Source organism: Astatotilapia calliptera, chromosome 5 (assembly GCF_964374335.1).
Source record: "Astatotilapia calliptera chromosome 5, fAstCal68.1, whole genome shotgun sequence".
Classification (NCBI taxonomy): domain Eukaryota; kingdom Metazoa; phylum Chordata; class Actinopteri; order Cichliformes; family Cichlidae; genus Astatotilapia; species Astatotilapia calliptera.
Genome location: NC_137426.1, coordinates 25,099,078 through 25,115,270, shown reverse-complemented (window position 1 = coordinate 25,115,270; position 16,193 = coordinate 25,099,078). Strand labels below are relative to the sequence as shown.

At 39.2% G+C, this 16,193-nt stretch overlaps 2 protein-coding genes across 6 annotated transcripts in view; both read right to left on the bottom strand.

Annotated features, from left to right (window-relative positions):
* Positions 1-637: 637 nt before the first annotated feature.
* On the bottom strand, positions 638-7,962 carry ube2j2 (ubiquitin-conjugating enzyme E2, J2 (UBC6 homolog, yeast)). Of its 5 annotated transcripts, none has more exons than XM_026168399.2 (7): positions 7,824-7,962; positions 5,245-5,375; positions 2,339-2,379; positions 2,031-2,133; positions 1,784-1,922; positions 1,605-1,685; positions 638-1,506 (listed from the first exon to the last, which is right to left on the bottom strand). In XM_026168399.2, exons 2-7 carry the CDS (start codon positions 5,373-5,375, stop codon positions 1,216-1,218), a joined length of 786 nt encoding a protein of 261 aa, XP_026024184.1. In that variant the 5' UTR covers positions 7,824-7,962; the 3' UTR covers positions 638-1,215. The 5 variants fall into 5 exon arrangements, with proteins under 5 accessions (XP_026024184.1, XP_026024182.2, XP_026024183.1 ...); XM_026168397.2 differs by lacking the exon at positions 7,824-7,962 and adding an exon at positions 7,631-7,767; XM_026168398.2 differs by lacking the exon at positions 7,824-7,962 and adding an exon at positions 7,521-7,663.
* A 262-nt stretch (positions 7,963-8,224) lies between these two features.
* LOC113022706 (arf-GAP with coiled-coil, ANK repeat and PH domain-containing protein 3-like) overlaps positions 8,225-16,193 on the bottom strand; it is a 57,316-nt gene continuing 49,347 nt past the window's right edge. Inside the window, exons 22-26 of the mRNA XM_026168392.2 lie at positions 15,361-15,470; positions 14,153-14,263; positions 13,672-13,736; positions 10,606-10,655; positions 8,225-9,085 (exon numbers count right to left, since the gene is read on the bottom strand). Of these exons, the coding sequence (XP_026024177.2) occupies positions 9,017-9,085; positions 10,606-10,655; positions 13,672-13,736; positions 14,153-14,263; positions 15,361-15,470 (405 nt within the window). The 3' untranslated portion in view covers positions 8,225-9,016. The remainder of the gene's footprint in view (positions 9,086-10,605; positions 10,656-13,671; positions 13,737-14,152; positions 14,264-15,360; positions 15,471-16,193) is intronic.

The following is a 16,193-nucleotide window of genomic DNA, read 5'->3' as shown; positions in this document are numbered from 1 at the left end:
ATCAAAGGCCAACTTTTGTTTTCTTCATGCTCTCTGCCTTCATATATGAATAGAAATCAAGGCTGGAGTTTTGTCTAGTCTCTTAGTCAGTGACGCATCACCGGTGCTTAATCTCAGACAGTGAGATAAACTGACAAGTACTGACAAGCATGAGCTTTCTTTTATAACACCCATTTTCATATAAGTGCACGTATAGTTTTGCTGCTATATGCTTCTTTATCATATTGTGTCTGATTATTAAAAGTTACTGATCTTACACTATTCACAGAATCTGCCTTTTATACTTCCTTGGATGGGAATTAATGGATTCATCATTATTTTGGCCACAGACTCATCTTGCAAGTCCTTATTATCATGTCCAACCTTTACTAAATTACACTAATGTATTCTTGGCATGTATCCCAGCACTGTAGCCTGGCAGCCTTTGAATGGTATACCAGGAATGCATTCAAACCCATTCATAGGAAACAGAAAGTAGAAGACGTAACACCCCTGACACAGAAAGTGGAAACCATAACTACTACTTTGAGGTTTTTCCGAGGAAATTGATTACATGAAACTTGACTTGTATGTATTTGGTCTCTTCATGTCACTCTTAAAAAAAAAAAAAAAAAAAAAGTCTTGGAGCTGGATCAAATCATCTCTTCATCCCCTGAGGATTTTATTTCCTCTAATGAATTAGCAGGAAACAATGCAGATGGGAATGCTTTCTAAAGAAGTGATTGGCAGAGGCAAACAATTTAGAATCAACAAACAAGTTTTCCAGTTATGCAAAGTTCATTTTCACAAAGGAAATCAATATGTCTGCTGTGAAGTCTGCAACAAAGTGACCCACAGAGCTACACTCTCCCACAACCCATGAGCCAAGTTTGTTTCTAGAAGTGATATAAACCACAGAAGCACAGAGTAGATCACAACCGTTTTAATAAACCCCTCCAGTCTCCCCGGCCCCGGCTCTACAGCCACTCCCGTCCATCCCCCACCTCCTCCTCCTCCCCTCAGTCCTTCCTGGCTAGGTGGGCTTTGAGTTTTTTTCTTCCAAAGTCCATGTTGGTAGTGGTAGTAGTGGTGGTGGTGGAGGTTGTGGTTGTGGAGGGGTTTGATCGGGAATGAACATCCCTCCCCACCCCACGTAGTGTGTTTGTAGAATATCGAGTCCACTAGTTGGCTCACCTGCAGGGGGAGGGGAGCGCTGCCCTAAAACACCGGCTCCTCTCACTCCTGCGCTATGCTCCTCAGCACGTACTTCACTGTGTAGGCAAACGCTGCAAAGCCTACAATCACAAAGAGGTTGGCTAGAGCCCCACCTAGTAGTCCATGGTTACGATTGGCCTGCTGCTGGCCAGGGGCGGGGTTGGCACCCCCTAGTGGGGCAGGACCACCGTTGAGGGCTGGGAGGCCATAGTGGGCTTGCTGGGGGTCTCCATCAGGCACCACATCAGGTAAGGGGAGAGGCTGTGTACGGGCGTTAAGCTCCTCCTGGGCCTTCTGCTTCTGCTTCATCTCCTGGCAGAAAGGAGGAGGAGAAGGTTAGGATGGAATCAGTCCCTGATGAACGTCCCCCCTCCCCAAACCCCCCCCCCAAAAAAGGCCCTCATACTTACATCAACTACATCAGGAAACAGCTCACAGAATACTTTGTCTTTGAGGTTGAAAGCCAGGCTTTGGGCTGATAGTTGTCTTTTCTAGAAAAAAAAAAAAAAGAAAGAAGACATGAAATACCTGAGACATAACAGGTCATTTATGTCATTATGTTGCAAATAGGATAGTCTGTTTTAATTACTGTGTAATCAGAGGTCTCAATGCTGCCAAGAGTGGGTCCTTTTTCCACCATGAAGCTGAGCAAACCCGTGAGGATTGTCGAGACGGACCACGCTGGGTTCCACGTATCCGGGTGGAAGTCTGTGATGGACAAACATAACCTGTGGAGAAACGGGAACATTTATGACCAAGTTCTAAAAACGCAGCCTAAATCATTTTCAAAGCTTTAACGCTTAAATTAACTGCGCAATAAGAAGCTACAGTCCTACCTTGTGTTGCACTTAAATCTCCCGTTTGGCGTTATCATGTAGATACTTGGTGGTTTAAAGGGGAATTCTCTGGGAAATATAAGTTTTCCATGGTAATATCCACCTATAAATTAGACATGACATATATAAATATATGTTATACAACACTGTGATATATCAAAAGCAAAAGACCCCCAAAGGATTAGTCATACCTGTATGAAGCTAACCTGAGAAAGACTCACCTGATCATTCCGGTGATGTTATCAGTTATTAACTCATCTAAACTCACACATTACACAAGTTTTTTTCTAGTGTTTAGCATTTCTTACCTTCATACGGGGTTTTCTCAGGACCTCTGACTACATAGTGCCTGAAAAAGAGGAACAAAAAAAGTTAATCACTTATTTCAGATTTGACTAAACAAGTCATCTCTAGACTTGCTGGCATGGCCCAGAATCAAACTCTGTTTCTCCTCCAATTTTTTTTTAAAAATTTAGATCTTTCACATCCTGTGATCTAAGATCTAAATTTATAGATAGACAGACAGACAGACAGATAGATATATGAATGAATGACAGGCTGCTAGTCACAAAGCGCCTAAGATATGATTTAAAATGCCTACTTTGCCAAGTTGTCTATTCTGCAATGAATCTTTGTAGACCTTTCAACATAACCGACACTAGTAACCAACACCGCCGCCAGCATTCATGCTCGAATGCACACAGTGGCAGCTGCTGGCAATGGCAGCCACAAGGTAATTACGTGTTAATTAGTGTGCCTGTGTTTCATACATGATGCAAGATACAAAAGAAACAAACTGCTGGGACTTTTGCCCCCTCCTAGCTCCCTTACTTGTTGTTGTCTTGTTTGTTTTTATTTTTTGAGCCAAATTAATTTTTTCCTCACGTTTCTACCTCTCCGCACCTTCCCTCACATCAATTCCAACAGTTTTGTCTCCCACCTGGAATTTGCTGACCTTTGTGAATCCTTGTATTGAGGCTACTCTTATTACTCTTTATATCAGGTGGTGATTTTTATTCTCTCACTGTTCCATTCAAAAACTACAGTGAAGAAATGCACAGGAGGGCTCAACAATACACATTAACTGCAAGCTGCATTAACTCAGTGGTCTAACACAGAGGTCTCCAACCTTTTTTGCGCCACGGACCTGTTTATGCCCGACAATATTTTCACGGACCGGCCTTTAAGGTGTCGCGTATAAATACAACAAAATAAAACTAGTACCGGTACCAAAAAAAAGAAGATTTATTCATAACACACGTGAAAAGACCCAGGAAAACAGAGTTAACGATAAAAACGATAACAAAATAACGCTGAAAACCGATAAAAACCCTGAAAACCATACATTTCACACCTGAGCCTCAACTCTCGCTGCCCAGTACCAAACGACTCACAGTCCGAGGCCCGGGGGTTGGGGACTGCTGGTCTAACACAAAGGCAAACAAGAAAACAAACAAAACAAAACAAAGAACAAGAACTGGACTGAAAATAGGTGAAAAAGCAACGAGTGTCTAAAGATTTTAAAATGTTCAGAAAGTCTTGAGAACTACTGCTCCAGACCACTTTGAAAATGTTAAGAAAGTCTGGCTCCTTGGAAGCAAAATATAAAAACCAAGAGGTGAATTTAGAGTTTTGCACAGTACTGCACTGATCATGTTAAACTCACGCTCAAATGTCTAAATAATTACAATAAAAATATCATATTTTTTTAATATCATATATATATTTTTTTTCTTTTAAGAGTTAAACACACTACTGAGGGCCATGTCACATTCCAGCGCTCATTATGACTTTATTTAAAACCATTAATTTCTTTAATAAACATCCATTCAAGAAATGCTAATCAAATTATATGGCTAATATTTAGCTAAGTGCTAAAAGTGCTCAATTACATATTTCTTTCATTATTTAAATGTCACGTATTCAGAACATTTTTGGTCAATTGCACTTTTTCTCCAATATCTATACGTCTTTTTTGTACTGGTTTAGATTTTTAAGACATCTCCCAATAGAAAGAAAATGAGTATAAACAAAATTAACAAAAACCTGTTCATAGCTTTACAGGAAACGATACCTGATCATCATTAGGATAGTCTGTGGGATATATACAATTTGTACAGTGTCACTCTTCATATGGGTTTCCTTCTACCGCAGAAATAGAGCTAACAGTATTATCATTCAAATCTAAGCCTGTATTTGCCACTATTGAGGTGCAGTAGTGTGCAGTCTTTACTCATCACTCATTTCTATACATTTTCCTTCTAAAAAATATAAATCTTTCCAAGGAACCAGTCTTTCTGACGTGACCAAAGTGGTCTTGAGGCAAAAGTTCTACAGACGTGTTTTTAAATGTTTGAACATTGGTTGCTTTTTCCACTCACTTTAACTTTTGCTTTCTTGTTTGTCAAGTTACTTAACACTGTCCTAGGATTCATTCCAGTATAAAAAGGGATGACTCAGTATTGTGTACACACATGGTTTCAAAGAAATGACTTTCTTATTAGCAGCCTGTTGGAAAAACATATTTTGTTCCCCCTTCTTTAGTTGACTCACTACTTTCTGTAGAAGCCTGTTGCAACAATGAACAATTTCTTCCAATTTCTTAAGTCAAATACACAAAAAACAACAATAACATAATTTAAAAGTCATAAAAATAGTAGTTTTGCACCATGTCCTTCAAGAAGCACTGAGAACTATTCCTAAAGAAAAAGAAAGCACACAAAAGCTTGCCTAAGAATTCAAGACATAGTGAAGGATAATGACTTTCAGCCTTTCAACTCAGAACTGTGCAAACTTTTGCCTTGTACACTGTATTTCCATTTAAGTTTGCACATGTTTCAGAAATTGCTGCACCAATGTCACTTTTTTTTAGCAAAATATAAAGAAATGAGGACTGCCTCCAGACTTTTACACAGCACTGTAAATTTTTTAAAGCTCTGAAAACAGAATTAAAACTGCATCCACTGCTAAATACTCACTTGTATATAGCAGTGGATGCAGTTTTAATTCTCTTCATCTGTTCATCTTGGAAACCACGATTCAATTTTGTTGGTGTAAAACACTAGCCTGATTTTACACATGAAATGTTTAGTTTATTATTTTTCTACAGAATATTCACAGGTTTTAAACTTTGTCGATGGCCCTAAACACCCTTCCCTGGCTGGACCTCAAGAGTCAAAAAGTCCCAATATTTCCTGACTAATGAGGAACTTACCATTCTAGGATGTTGGAGGGAAGGGGCTCTGCACAAATGTAAGGCACGGGGTCTTTCTTTATCCTGAGGTAATCCTGCTTAAGTCTCTGAGTGGCTGTAGTTGGAGCTCTTTTGTTCCCGTTGTTGTTCATCTGATGATTGAGAGAACATAAACAGTGAGAAAACAAAAACAGTGAATTGCATAAATCTGGATTTACACTGACATCACTGTCCAGATGTATTCCTTTACATTAGGAAATCAAAGCATATCCTGTTTTACTATGGATCTGAACTCTGGACTGCATAGATTTGAATGATTGAATGAATGAAGAACTCTGAATGAATGAATCATTCTGGGTAGCGGAAGGCTTTAACCCTAATATGCCTGTGAAAGGTAACTGCAGCTTCAACTAGAGCAGATCAAAAAACATTGCATCCAGCACTGTCACCTGACCTATTAAATATCAATACTATTAAATATTTAATAAACTCTTAAACATATCACTGCAAATATTATTTATATAGTACATTTCATTACACGTAGGTTAAATGTGCTTGCCACAAAAGATAAAAATATTTTTAAAACTATGTAGCTCTACAATCTCTTAAGGCAATAAAAACAACATAAGAGAGATACGTTAACAGTCACACACAAACACAAAGTTATTAATCATATGCCTGCAAGAATAAAGAGGCTCCAAGTTTGTTTTTGAATGTAGACACAGTTGGAACTGACATCAGGTCAGTGGGAAGGTTGTTCCAAAGAAGAGAACCATTATAACAAAATGTACCCTCAGCAAACTTTCATCTCATTCTGGTAGCAGTTTACAGACCTGCACCTGATGACCTGAGAGGTCTCAGAGTCCGAGATGTACTGGGGGTCAAACCACTGAGTGCTTTAGGAACAAATAGAAGCATTTTAAAGGCATTTCTGTATTGCAGTGGCAGCCAATTAATTTCAAACAAGCTGAAGTTATCTAGCTGATGATTTGGATAATCTTGCAAATACAGCAGTAACCTGGTTGATATGAATGGATGGACCATTTCCCAGTCAGTTTGAGATAAGAATTTTTTTTGACATATGGTTATACTGTTAGAAAGCTGCATATGCAGTTGTGTTGGCCTTATTAGTATGATTATGAATGCTAAGACCACTGTCTAAAATAAGGCCAAGGTTCCTAACATGTTCAATGTGTTTCAACTAGAGTGAAATCGGGTTGAAAAGACTAACAGTGTGTTAATTAACAACAACAACAAAAGCAGAGAAGGGCAGTAAAATCTCACACTGAACAACACGTAACCAGTACAGGCTTCTGTTTATTTATTAGCAAATGCTAACGCTAACTGGAGAAACAGGCAGAAATAGCTCAACTCTGGCTGCAGAGTGAAGTTTAAATATCAAGTGATTACTTCGCCTCTGTTTTCCTAAAAGATGAAGTTGTCCAATTAGTACATCTTACAAAAAGCACCGAATTTTAAAAACAATTTATCCAATCTCTCATTGTTCTCTAATGGCGCTGTGACTGTTTGTTTTGTAACTCATGCACAGCACTGCTGTGGTGCTTTAATGCTATATGCATACAACACTGCCTCGCCAAGTGAAAAAGTAAGCATTTAGCAGAGAGTGGAATATAGTATGTATTGCGTTCAAGTTAAAATACGCATCGTGTTCCAAATACTTACACAACGGATATAATTGTACTTTAAACTTTCTTCCCCTGTCAACCCATGTAATTGAAAATTACGACAATAACAAACACTGTCAACTGACCTGGTGTCACGGGGACAAACGCTGACATGTAATAAGCAGTACGTGGACCGCAACAGTGCTAGAATTATGTCATTATCACTTCCTAATAAAGAGGAAGGCTTCTTAACGCAACTTATGTGACTGAGGCTAATCCGCTACTTAGCGGCTAACGTTACATTTCTGGCACATTCAGTGCCTGTCATAAAGCCTGATAATTAAATAATAAACAACTATTACGGACCAAGCTTCAGCTACAGAATGACTGCATGTGTCTGACCACTCTTTAATCACACCACACTTTTAATCAGTAAAGCCAGTTCAGGAAAGCTAGCTTGGCACGGTGGCTTTGCTAATGCTAACCGGTGTCGGTTCCTGTTTGAGTGCATTTTAGAACAAGTGGCTAACGTTAGCCAACGTAGGCCACTGCTAACCGGCTAATGTTAGCAGCTACTAGCAGGAACAGTTGTATTGTATATTGTATAACGACAGCTGACCGCGACATCTCTCGCTTTTATTAGTAACTACGGGATGTGCAGTATACACATACCTCTCCAGAAACCCCAACGAAAATATGTATTCGTGGCTGGACACGAAATAAGGTTGTTATTTCTGTTGCCAACCCCAATCCGATAAGACGATGACACCAAAGTAGCTTACGCTATCGCCAGCAGGAGGAAAAATTACACTTCCGGTTTTCTTCTTCATCGCTGCTGTAGCAGTCGAAACGTTACTTAGCAAGTGCTTTACTGTCGCTAGCTGCCCAATCGCGATCCTCCTGGAAGTCCAGTACCGTCTAACAAACATGGTCACCCTTCAGTAACTGTCTTTTAATCATAACATCCGTACTTACATTTATAGTCAATCGCCAAGTAGCACTTGACACACTACACAGCGGTCTGTCTGATGCCAGGGGCTCAGAGGGCCTCCCGGTACTTTATGCTGGTGCTTAAATTTGGATTTGCAACAAAACACGGACTAAACAACAACCATTGTTTAGTCCGCTAAAACATTCCACAAGACCTTTAATAATTTCAGTAGATTTTTTTATTTGACTTCTGCCATCAGTTACAAAACACTTAAAATCATTTTATCAGAAATTTCATCACAAATGCTGAAGAAATGTTAAAGGATTAGTTCACTTAATTTAAAGGTCAAGTTTCATTTACTCATCATAGAGAGCGTCATTAAGCCCGTGGAAATATTTGCATAAGCATTAGCAAACACAGTCAAACCCGGATTATTTTATCTGTGTTTTGTTTTTGTTTTTTTTTAATTTTGTTGGTGTGGGTGTGAGACCCACAGTTTGGGAAGCTCAACTGCTTCCTGAGATTTTTTTTTTTTTTTCAAAATTACAGTAAATAACAATCATCACCTCTTACATTGCACTGTTCTCCGGGGAGAACTCGGGTCCTGAGAGTCATGAGGACATTCCTTGCACATATGACCATCTGTCCAAAAACTGTTGCACATAAAGAAATTGTACTTCCCGTTAACCGAAATAGGAACAGTGATCGAACCTCCAGGCTCCCCAGATTCCAATCTGATGATGCATCTACATGATGTCCTATCCAACTCAAGCTCCAGGTCCCATTGTTCATGCTCAGACAGGTCCAAGGTTGAGTTTACTTTGTAATGGGGCCCTATGCAATATTAGTTGGACAGGTTGAGAATTGTTTTGTTGTTATATGTCTAAAGGTCATCAAATGTTAATGTCAGCTCTGCTGGATGACTAACATTATCAAAACTGGAGTAAGTCAGCTAAAACATCAGTGCAATAGAACTGTTTGTCTTTGACCAAGTTTATTTACGAGAGAATATTACAACTATTACAAGTCTGCTGTAGTTTTAACTTGTGCCTACTGGAATTTGACTTTTCTTTTTTCATTCCCAGAGCATTCACTTCGGCGGACCAACGTGTCTTCTAATCGAACGCAGCAGTCTCCTGCCTGATTCCAAAGTGACTGAAGAGAGGTCGGATGAAGTGAGGGGTCAGCAGTGATCACTTTGGCTTCTTACAGCTGCTGAACTGTAAGCTCCTTCTTCTCAACTTTTCAGGCTGGAGAGACGCGAGGAGAGAAAACTCGCGAAAGACATCAGTGCAGGAGATGTCACCTGAAACAGTGGACACTGAAGTCAAGGATTTGTCCCACTGCAGGGCACCATGGAGAATTACCAACCTTCTTTTAGAATATGCGATACACTACTGTGAAAAAACTCTTGAGACACCACTCATTTCTTTTTCTTTTGGTAACACGAATCTATGCCTGATACTGTTTCATTGTGAGTTTTTCTATCTAACAATGCTTTGGAAGTGTGGTCGGGATCATTGTAATCATTAAAAATGAAGCTGTCATCATTATATGGTGGGTCAAAATCCAACCATGACAATGCTGTAGACACTCACTGACACCAACTAAAAATATAAAATTTGAATTCATTACTCCTTCAAAAATGTCGCCACTGATTTTTAGTCCAATTCTTGTATATTTGGCGTATGTCATTCTTCTTTAGCCGTTTCCCTTTCCTAAGAATCTAGCTACCCTTGCACTGAGACAATTTCTGTGAGGCTTCAGTCAACAGTACAGGGATCAAATGAAGGGTCAGGTGCATATCTCAGAGCCTGTGCCAGGTCTATGCTGTATTTCTAACCTGTTTCTTAAGCACATGACTTTCAGATCCTGTTCATCTGTTTTTTTCAAATCCTTTCTTGTCCCCTTTCCTCAACATTTTAAGCGCATGCTGAAAGCCACGTGGACATATGTTAAGTTTTCAGCTAATATTTAGGAATCAACTCATTGGTACAAAATAATGTTTTATCTACAACAAATGCTGTTGACCATTTATCAGAAACACGGTGACTAAAAATAACATTTAAAACCAGTTGTTTGGCAAGTTGTTTGTTAAGACGAGCCTGGCACATCCCTGAAGTCAGAAGCATTTTTATACTTGAATGAATGGAAATTGTGAGGCACAAAGACTGGAGTAAAGTTCAGTGAAAAAGCAGCTGATAAACTTTGAACTATTGACCACATTTTTAAAAATAACAAAAGTCTGGCTTATTAGAAGCAAATTAAGAAACAATTGGTGACTCAAGCCTTTTGTACAGTACTGTATATAAGCAAGATTATAAGGAAGAAAGATCAGATCAATGTTTGCTTTGCATACCCACGAAAGAGAAAAGTGCCCGCAGCCTCATATTTTTGCGTTGCTCCCAAGCCTCATGGGGCGTACAAGTAAAAAACCTTATTTCCTCTTAAATGGGATTCCTGGATACTTAATAGCAAGTGTGGAATTTAAAGGGAAGTAGTGGTGAGCATCCTGTTCATTCATTTTTTTTTAACTTACCAACTCTCATTGAATTCAGTCAAAATTACAGTTTAACTGTATAAATACTGTATTGTAGCCATCTTGGCACATCCTCCTTAAGGCAATGTTCCTGTGCCTCATTTATAAGAAAGGGAAAAGACTGGCAGCATTATCACAGCAAATGTTTTCCAAGCTTATCCATAAAAATAGGAGGGGGGAGGGCCACAGAGCAAGAACCTCAAGTTAAAGCGCAACCACCAGAGCAGGAAAAATCATAGTATCACGCTAGTGTGCCACAGCAAGACAGCCCAGGATGCTTCACTCACTCTATCCCGAACATCCTTAGGTTTTACTCTCCTGCTGCTCGGGGTATGTCCTGTGGTAACAGAAGCAATGATATGTCAGTCAGTGGTTATTTCCTCAAGTGGACATGTGTCATTTGTCTTTAGTGTTAAATTAAAGGAATTAGAGAGGACATTTTATTCAGGGATGGTGTGACATATGCTTGTGAGAGCACATACATGTTTTACACACTGGAGACACTGAATTATTCAAGGCACGGTGTTGCTGCTGCGGGCAAGCAGATGAAGCACTGTTTTAATACCCATAAGACTCTGAATGCTTAAGTTATTCTTAAATAGTAGAGTCTGTGTACACCTCAGTGATATTTCACAACATGAGACTAATTGGTTTATTGCTTTGAATAAGCCAAGTGCTACCAAAAGTTTGTGAATCACCAAAGACACACCAGAGTATTCTGTAAAATAGCACTCTCCCAGCATCTGGCTATATCTATGGATTACAACCACTGCCGTATTTATTATTATTCAATAATTAGAGCAGCTATCATCTGGAAAAAGAATGCTGGGAGAATGTTAGACAGAAAAGATGAGAGAGGGAACAGCAATGAGAATAAGAAGCAGGCAGCTGGGTTAACAGATCCATTTCAGTTTCTCAGTTTTATTGTATGTATTTTGTTTTTCCCCTTAGTGCTTCTAAAGACATGGAAGGGAGTATTCCAAAGATATCCAAATGCCAGTAAACAGAAGAACCCCTGCAAGTAATTCAGAACCGTGTCACAGTTCTACCCGACCGGCTGTTTTTCAAAGACAATGAAAAAACAAACATTAAACAGAATCTGTGACCGAATGCCGAGAGGCAGGAAGTTAGCATTAAGTTAAAATATGCAAGTGTACTATATACAGCATGTTTGCGCCTTTAACCACTCTTAAGCCAATACTACACACAAATGGACACAACATTTAATACTTCCGCGAGGGCGACAGCTCTTAACAGTTTGGTCACAGTAGCTTCACATCACCCCCCGAGACTGGTTCTACTTGCAGTACATTGAACTATTGTATCTATCAGGTAAGTCACATCTTCTGAACATGTGAGCACCAACAGTGTTTCTACCACTCTCACAACTCAGAAAGGATGGTAAGAGTATCCTGTATATACCCAAAACAATTCTTCTTTTTTTCCTTTTTTTAACATGATGTTATACAACAGTGTCAGACACTTTCCCTTAAAAAAAAAAAAAAAGTCTTTGGCAGAGGAAAATAAAAGCACAGTATAAAAAAATGAAAGAAATGAAAAGAAGAAAAGTCACCACAGATTCGTGTGTGGATGAAACAATGGCACAGAGGTGGAAAAAGGAAGAAACTTCTGACACCAGAGAGGTCATATCGGTACATGCTTTTTTTGACAGGACTGCACTGCACAAAGTGATCAAATTATAGAAAAAATATTCATCATGCTCAAGATGCAAAGGTCAAACTTCCCAAAAATCTAGCAAAGCATACAGAGGATATTCTTAGCATTGACGTAGATATGCTAGTCCTGTCACGACACGAGTTTTTAAAAGATTAAATATACTCCATAATTTCAACATAACACGAATACTTTCCTGTAATATTACCATTGCCAGGAAGCTGAAGAGCTTTTTAGTTTTATGTTCTATAAATGGAAGTGAATAACATGATGCAATTTTACATTTCTGCATGTTCTCACTGCTCTGAACTATTGGCAGTTATTGCTCAAATAATGAGTCACTGTCAATTCAGAATTTCCTCAGAGAAATCAGAAGTTCCATTGATGTGTTTGCATAACCTAATGAGAAGTGGCACGTTTTACTGCCAAGACAAAAGTACTCTGTAATCTAAGGCCATTTGAAAGTTTTCTGACTGCTGTTAATGTAAAATATATCTAAAGACCTCCATCATAAATTCTGAATAAGGATTTTAGATTGAAATGACAATCATTAACAGAAATGCTGATATAAAACTGCATTCAATAATGCATTGCACTGGTCCTCTGGAAAGATAAATAAAAAAGACATCATTAAAATAGACAATAAATCGACAACAACTTGACTAGACAAGAACAATGTAAAAGCTAAATGATAATTCTGTATATGGGAAAAGTGCAGTCTTTTTTTTCCTTTACATATTATTTAACTGTCTCTCAGTATTCTTTAACACATGCACTCTCCTGTTCACTCACTCACTCATGACGACACAAAGTATCTTACAAAGCAGGCGAGGGTCTCTTCCCCACAAGCCCTTCAACATTTTTGTCACAGTTTCACTTCTTCCTTCCCGACCCCCCTTTTTATACACAGTAAAACTATCCTGCCCACCTCTACTGCAGCTTGTCAGTTACTCTTTTTCTTTTAAGTTACTGGAACAAATACCATATTGTTTTACCTCATGCCACAGTACACAGTTTCTAAACTTCTAAATATGCATATTTACATCTCTGATGAAGGAGAGATGGGTACATTGGATGTCACACAGATGGTCTGGATAGATATAAAGTGTACAGGATTAATGCAGCGAGATTCTTCTGAGGTAAGAGCTGTTAGGCAACAAAAATAAAAACACCCACACCCTCATACAGGAGGTCACACCATGTAATGAAGTTAGAGCATAACCCTGTTAGCGAAACACCAAGAAAGCTGATGTCATTTTACTGGCTGTGTTGTGTAGCTAGGATTGGTAGTGCCAAGTAATGGTAAGCAGAAACATAGTGGCGAAGCAGGAAGATGGTGAAGGTGACTGGATAGTCAGTAGAGTTAGAAAGGTCCATCACGGGGATGCTCCCTATGACTCGAAGCATCCAATAGTCACTCTTTATTCAGACACCCAGCTTATCAGAAGTTGCCTGCAGGCTTAGATCTAGGGGAAGTAACAGACTTGTGATCAGGGTGTAGGGGCAGCTTTTACATGAATATGTTATTTTCTCAGTCAGGAGGAAGATTTATAAATAGAGCACAGGCTTTGCTCCACGGTACAGAAGTGACCACTAGCATTCGTCTATGTTGAGACAGATGAATTCCTGGATGCACTTCCTATACTGCTGCTCAGTGGGACTGCTTGTGGGGTATTGACCTGGTTGACCCAGCGGAGCCGCCTCTGCCTCTCGCATCTCTTCATTCATCCGAGCTAGACGCAACCTGGAGGACAGGAGTGGGAAGGAGCGAGGCAGGACAAAGGGAGATGATAGAAGGTGAGAAAATAAGGTAAGGGTGAGAGGAGGGAGGAAGGTAAGAAAAGAACTGTTATGACTTTGCCACCAATGATGGATACACAAGCTTTCATAATAACATTATAAAGATTTAAACTATTTTTTAACTGTTTATCCGCAGTGCTTACAAGTGGAATAACAATCTGGTGCAAGTAATTCTTTTAGTCACATGGATTAAAGCATGGATCAATACCACAAAAGACAAACATATGGTCCACAGAGAGAAAAAATTCAGCTGACTGCATTTAAATTGTTAAAGTTTTGCCAGGTTAGTTGCTTGTTCAGCAAAACCATGAAGTAATACATGTTCTTCCAGATCAGCTACTATTACACAGAGTGTCTTACAGGGTGACGATGTCTGCATTGGCAGCCTGGACAGCGATGCTTAAAGGATCATGGCCCTGTTCATCCACCTCTGTTTGTGATGCTCCTCTTTTCAGGAACAGACACACCTGGCTGTACAAACAAAGATGGGAAGACAAAAAAAATTTCTTTACCCTACAGGGTCCCAGTTTTGCTCACTGGTTGACCACATGCTATAAGGCTAAAGTGTAGCAGCCTGGGTCCCAGTCTCACTTGTGGGCATTTGCTGCGCCCCATTCCCTCGTTTCCTGTCTGATTCTTATATAAGACATCACCAAAGGCTCTGAATGGTATCATAAAGTGGATATCCCCATTATGATCATGTCAAGCACATCATGTTAGGAATATCTCCACCTATTTGCTGTTCAAAACATCTGTTTATTAAGGGTAACCAATGACAAGAAGCTTGGCTTAAAAGAAGAGAAGCTATAACAGCTTGTTTCAGGCAGTACAATAAAGAAGGATTGTTTTTAATGCCACCCTAGCAGAGTCAAAAAATAAAATATGGTCCACAATAGCAATAGTGACATGGCAGATTTTGTGGAATGCACACATGATGACTTACTGATGTGGTATTCACTGATGCCTTTTAGTTTATCTCTGTGCTCCATACTTTAGTCTGAACGTATAGCTCCAGTTTAAGCAGTTTCAAATGTGAATACTTCAAATACTTTAAAGCAATGAGTTACTCGTGATGGCAAGTATCACGTGGGATTATACTGCATACCAGAGGAAGACTTTTGTGTGCGTTTTTTTTTTTTTTAACAGTGACACTTCCTGTAGTTTTTCCTGGTTAAAACAACATAGAGTGTCAAAGAATAATATGATTATCAAAACTGGTTAGGCAGTTTTGTTATAGGGAAAGATTACTTCATGCATTCCTTAACATTCAAAACAAAAGGTATTCACTGCTGTTGGTACATTAATATTAGGTGTACCAACAATGGTTTACACATTCGCCTGGCAAGAGAAAAGGTGGTTCAATTCTAGCTGGAGACATAAATCCCCTTTGGGACTACGTCTGGCGCAAAACTCAAACACAGGGAGCCACCTGCTGTGGTAACCACTTTGTGGGAAGGGAGCAGCTGAAAGTAGCTTTTACCTAATAATTTCCACATTTCATGACATTATACACAGGCTAGAACACAATGATTATCAGACACAGCTTATTACTTCCATGTCTCTCTTACCCAGTGTGCCCCAGGTCGGTTGCATGGTGCAGTGGGCCTCTGCCTCTCATGTCCCTCTGGTTCACATCGGCCCCATTCTGTAGCAAGAACTCACAAGCTATCAAGGAGCCCTAACAAAGAGACAGATGGAGAATTTCAAGTCTACAGTGTTCATAATGGCAGACGATGCATTTACGTGGAGAGTCTTTCTTGTTTTTAATCGTTTATGACTGCAGATGTTTTTTTAATGTAGACAGTCCAGATAAAAAAGATTTTCTTTATCCCAACAGAGAAATTATTGTGTTACAGCAGCAGGATAAAAAATTACAATAAAAGCACAATCTATAATAAATACACAACATAGTAAAAGTGCCACTGCCGCATAGTGAGGGTCTTATATTGTGAGATAGAAAGTTTGCACTATATACACACCCAACAGTGATAAAAAAAACAAAAAAACAACACAAATAAAAAAGTGAAATAAAAATGAGGTTAATTTAAAGAAGGTTTTTTTTTTTTTAAAGAGTGTAATGGAGCAGTATAAATTGCATTAATAAATAATATGGATATTTTAAACTCAAGAAACACCTTCAAGAAGGTATAATGCAGAAATATGTGTGCAGTATCTTGTGCCTGACAAACATGTTCACCTGTCAAGAAGAGTTATTGTACAGTTTCACTGAGAACAGTAGGAATGATTGCCTGAAAAGGCGCATATGAAGGGGTTGAATAAGTCTGAGGGAGAAGGAGCTGTGCTGCCTCTGTAGTGTGGAGGAGAGCTGATGACTCAAATGCCCTCCAGATTCTGGCCAATGATGTGAATTAACTCTCCACCCATGATGTTAATGGGCCTA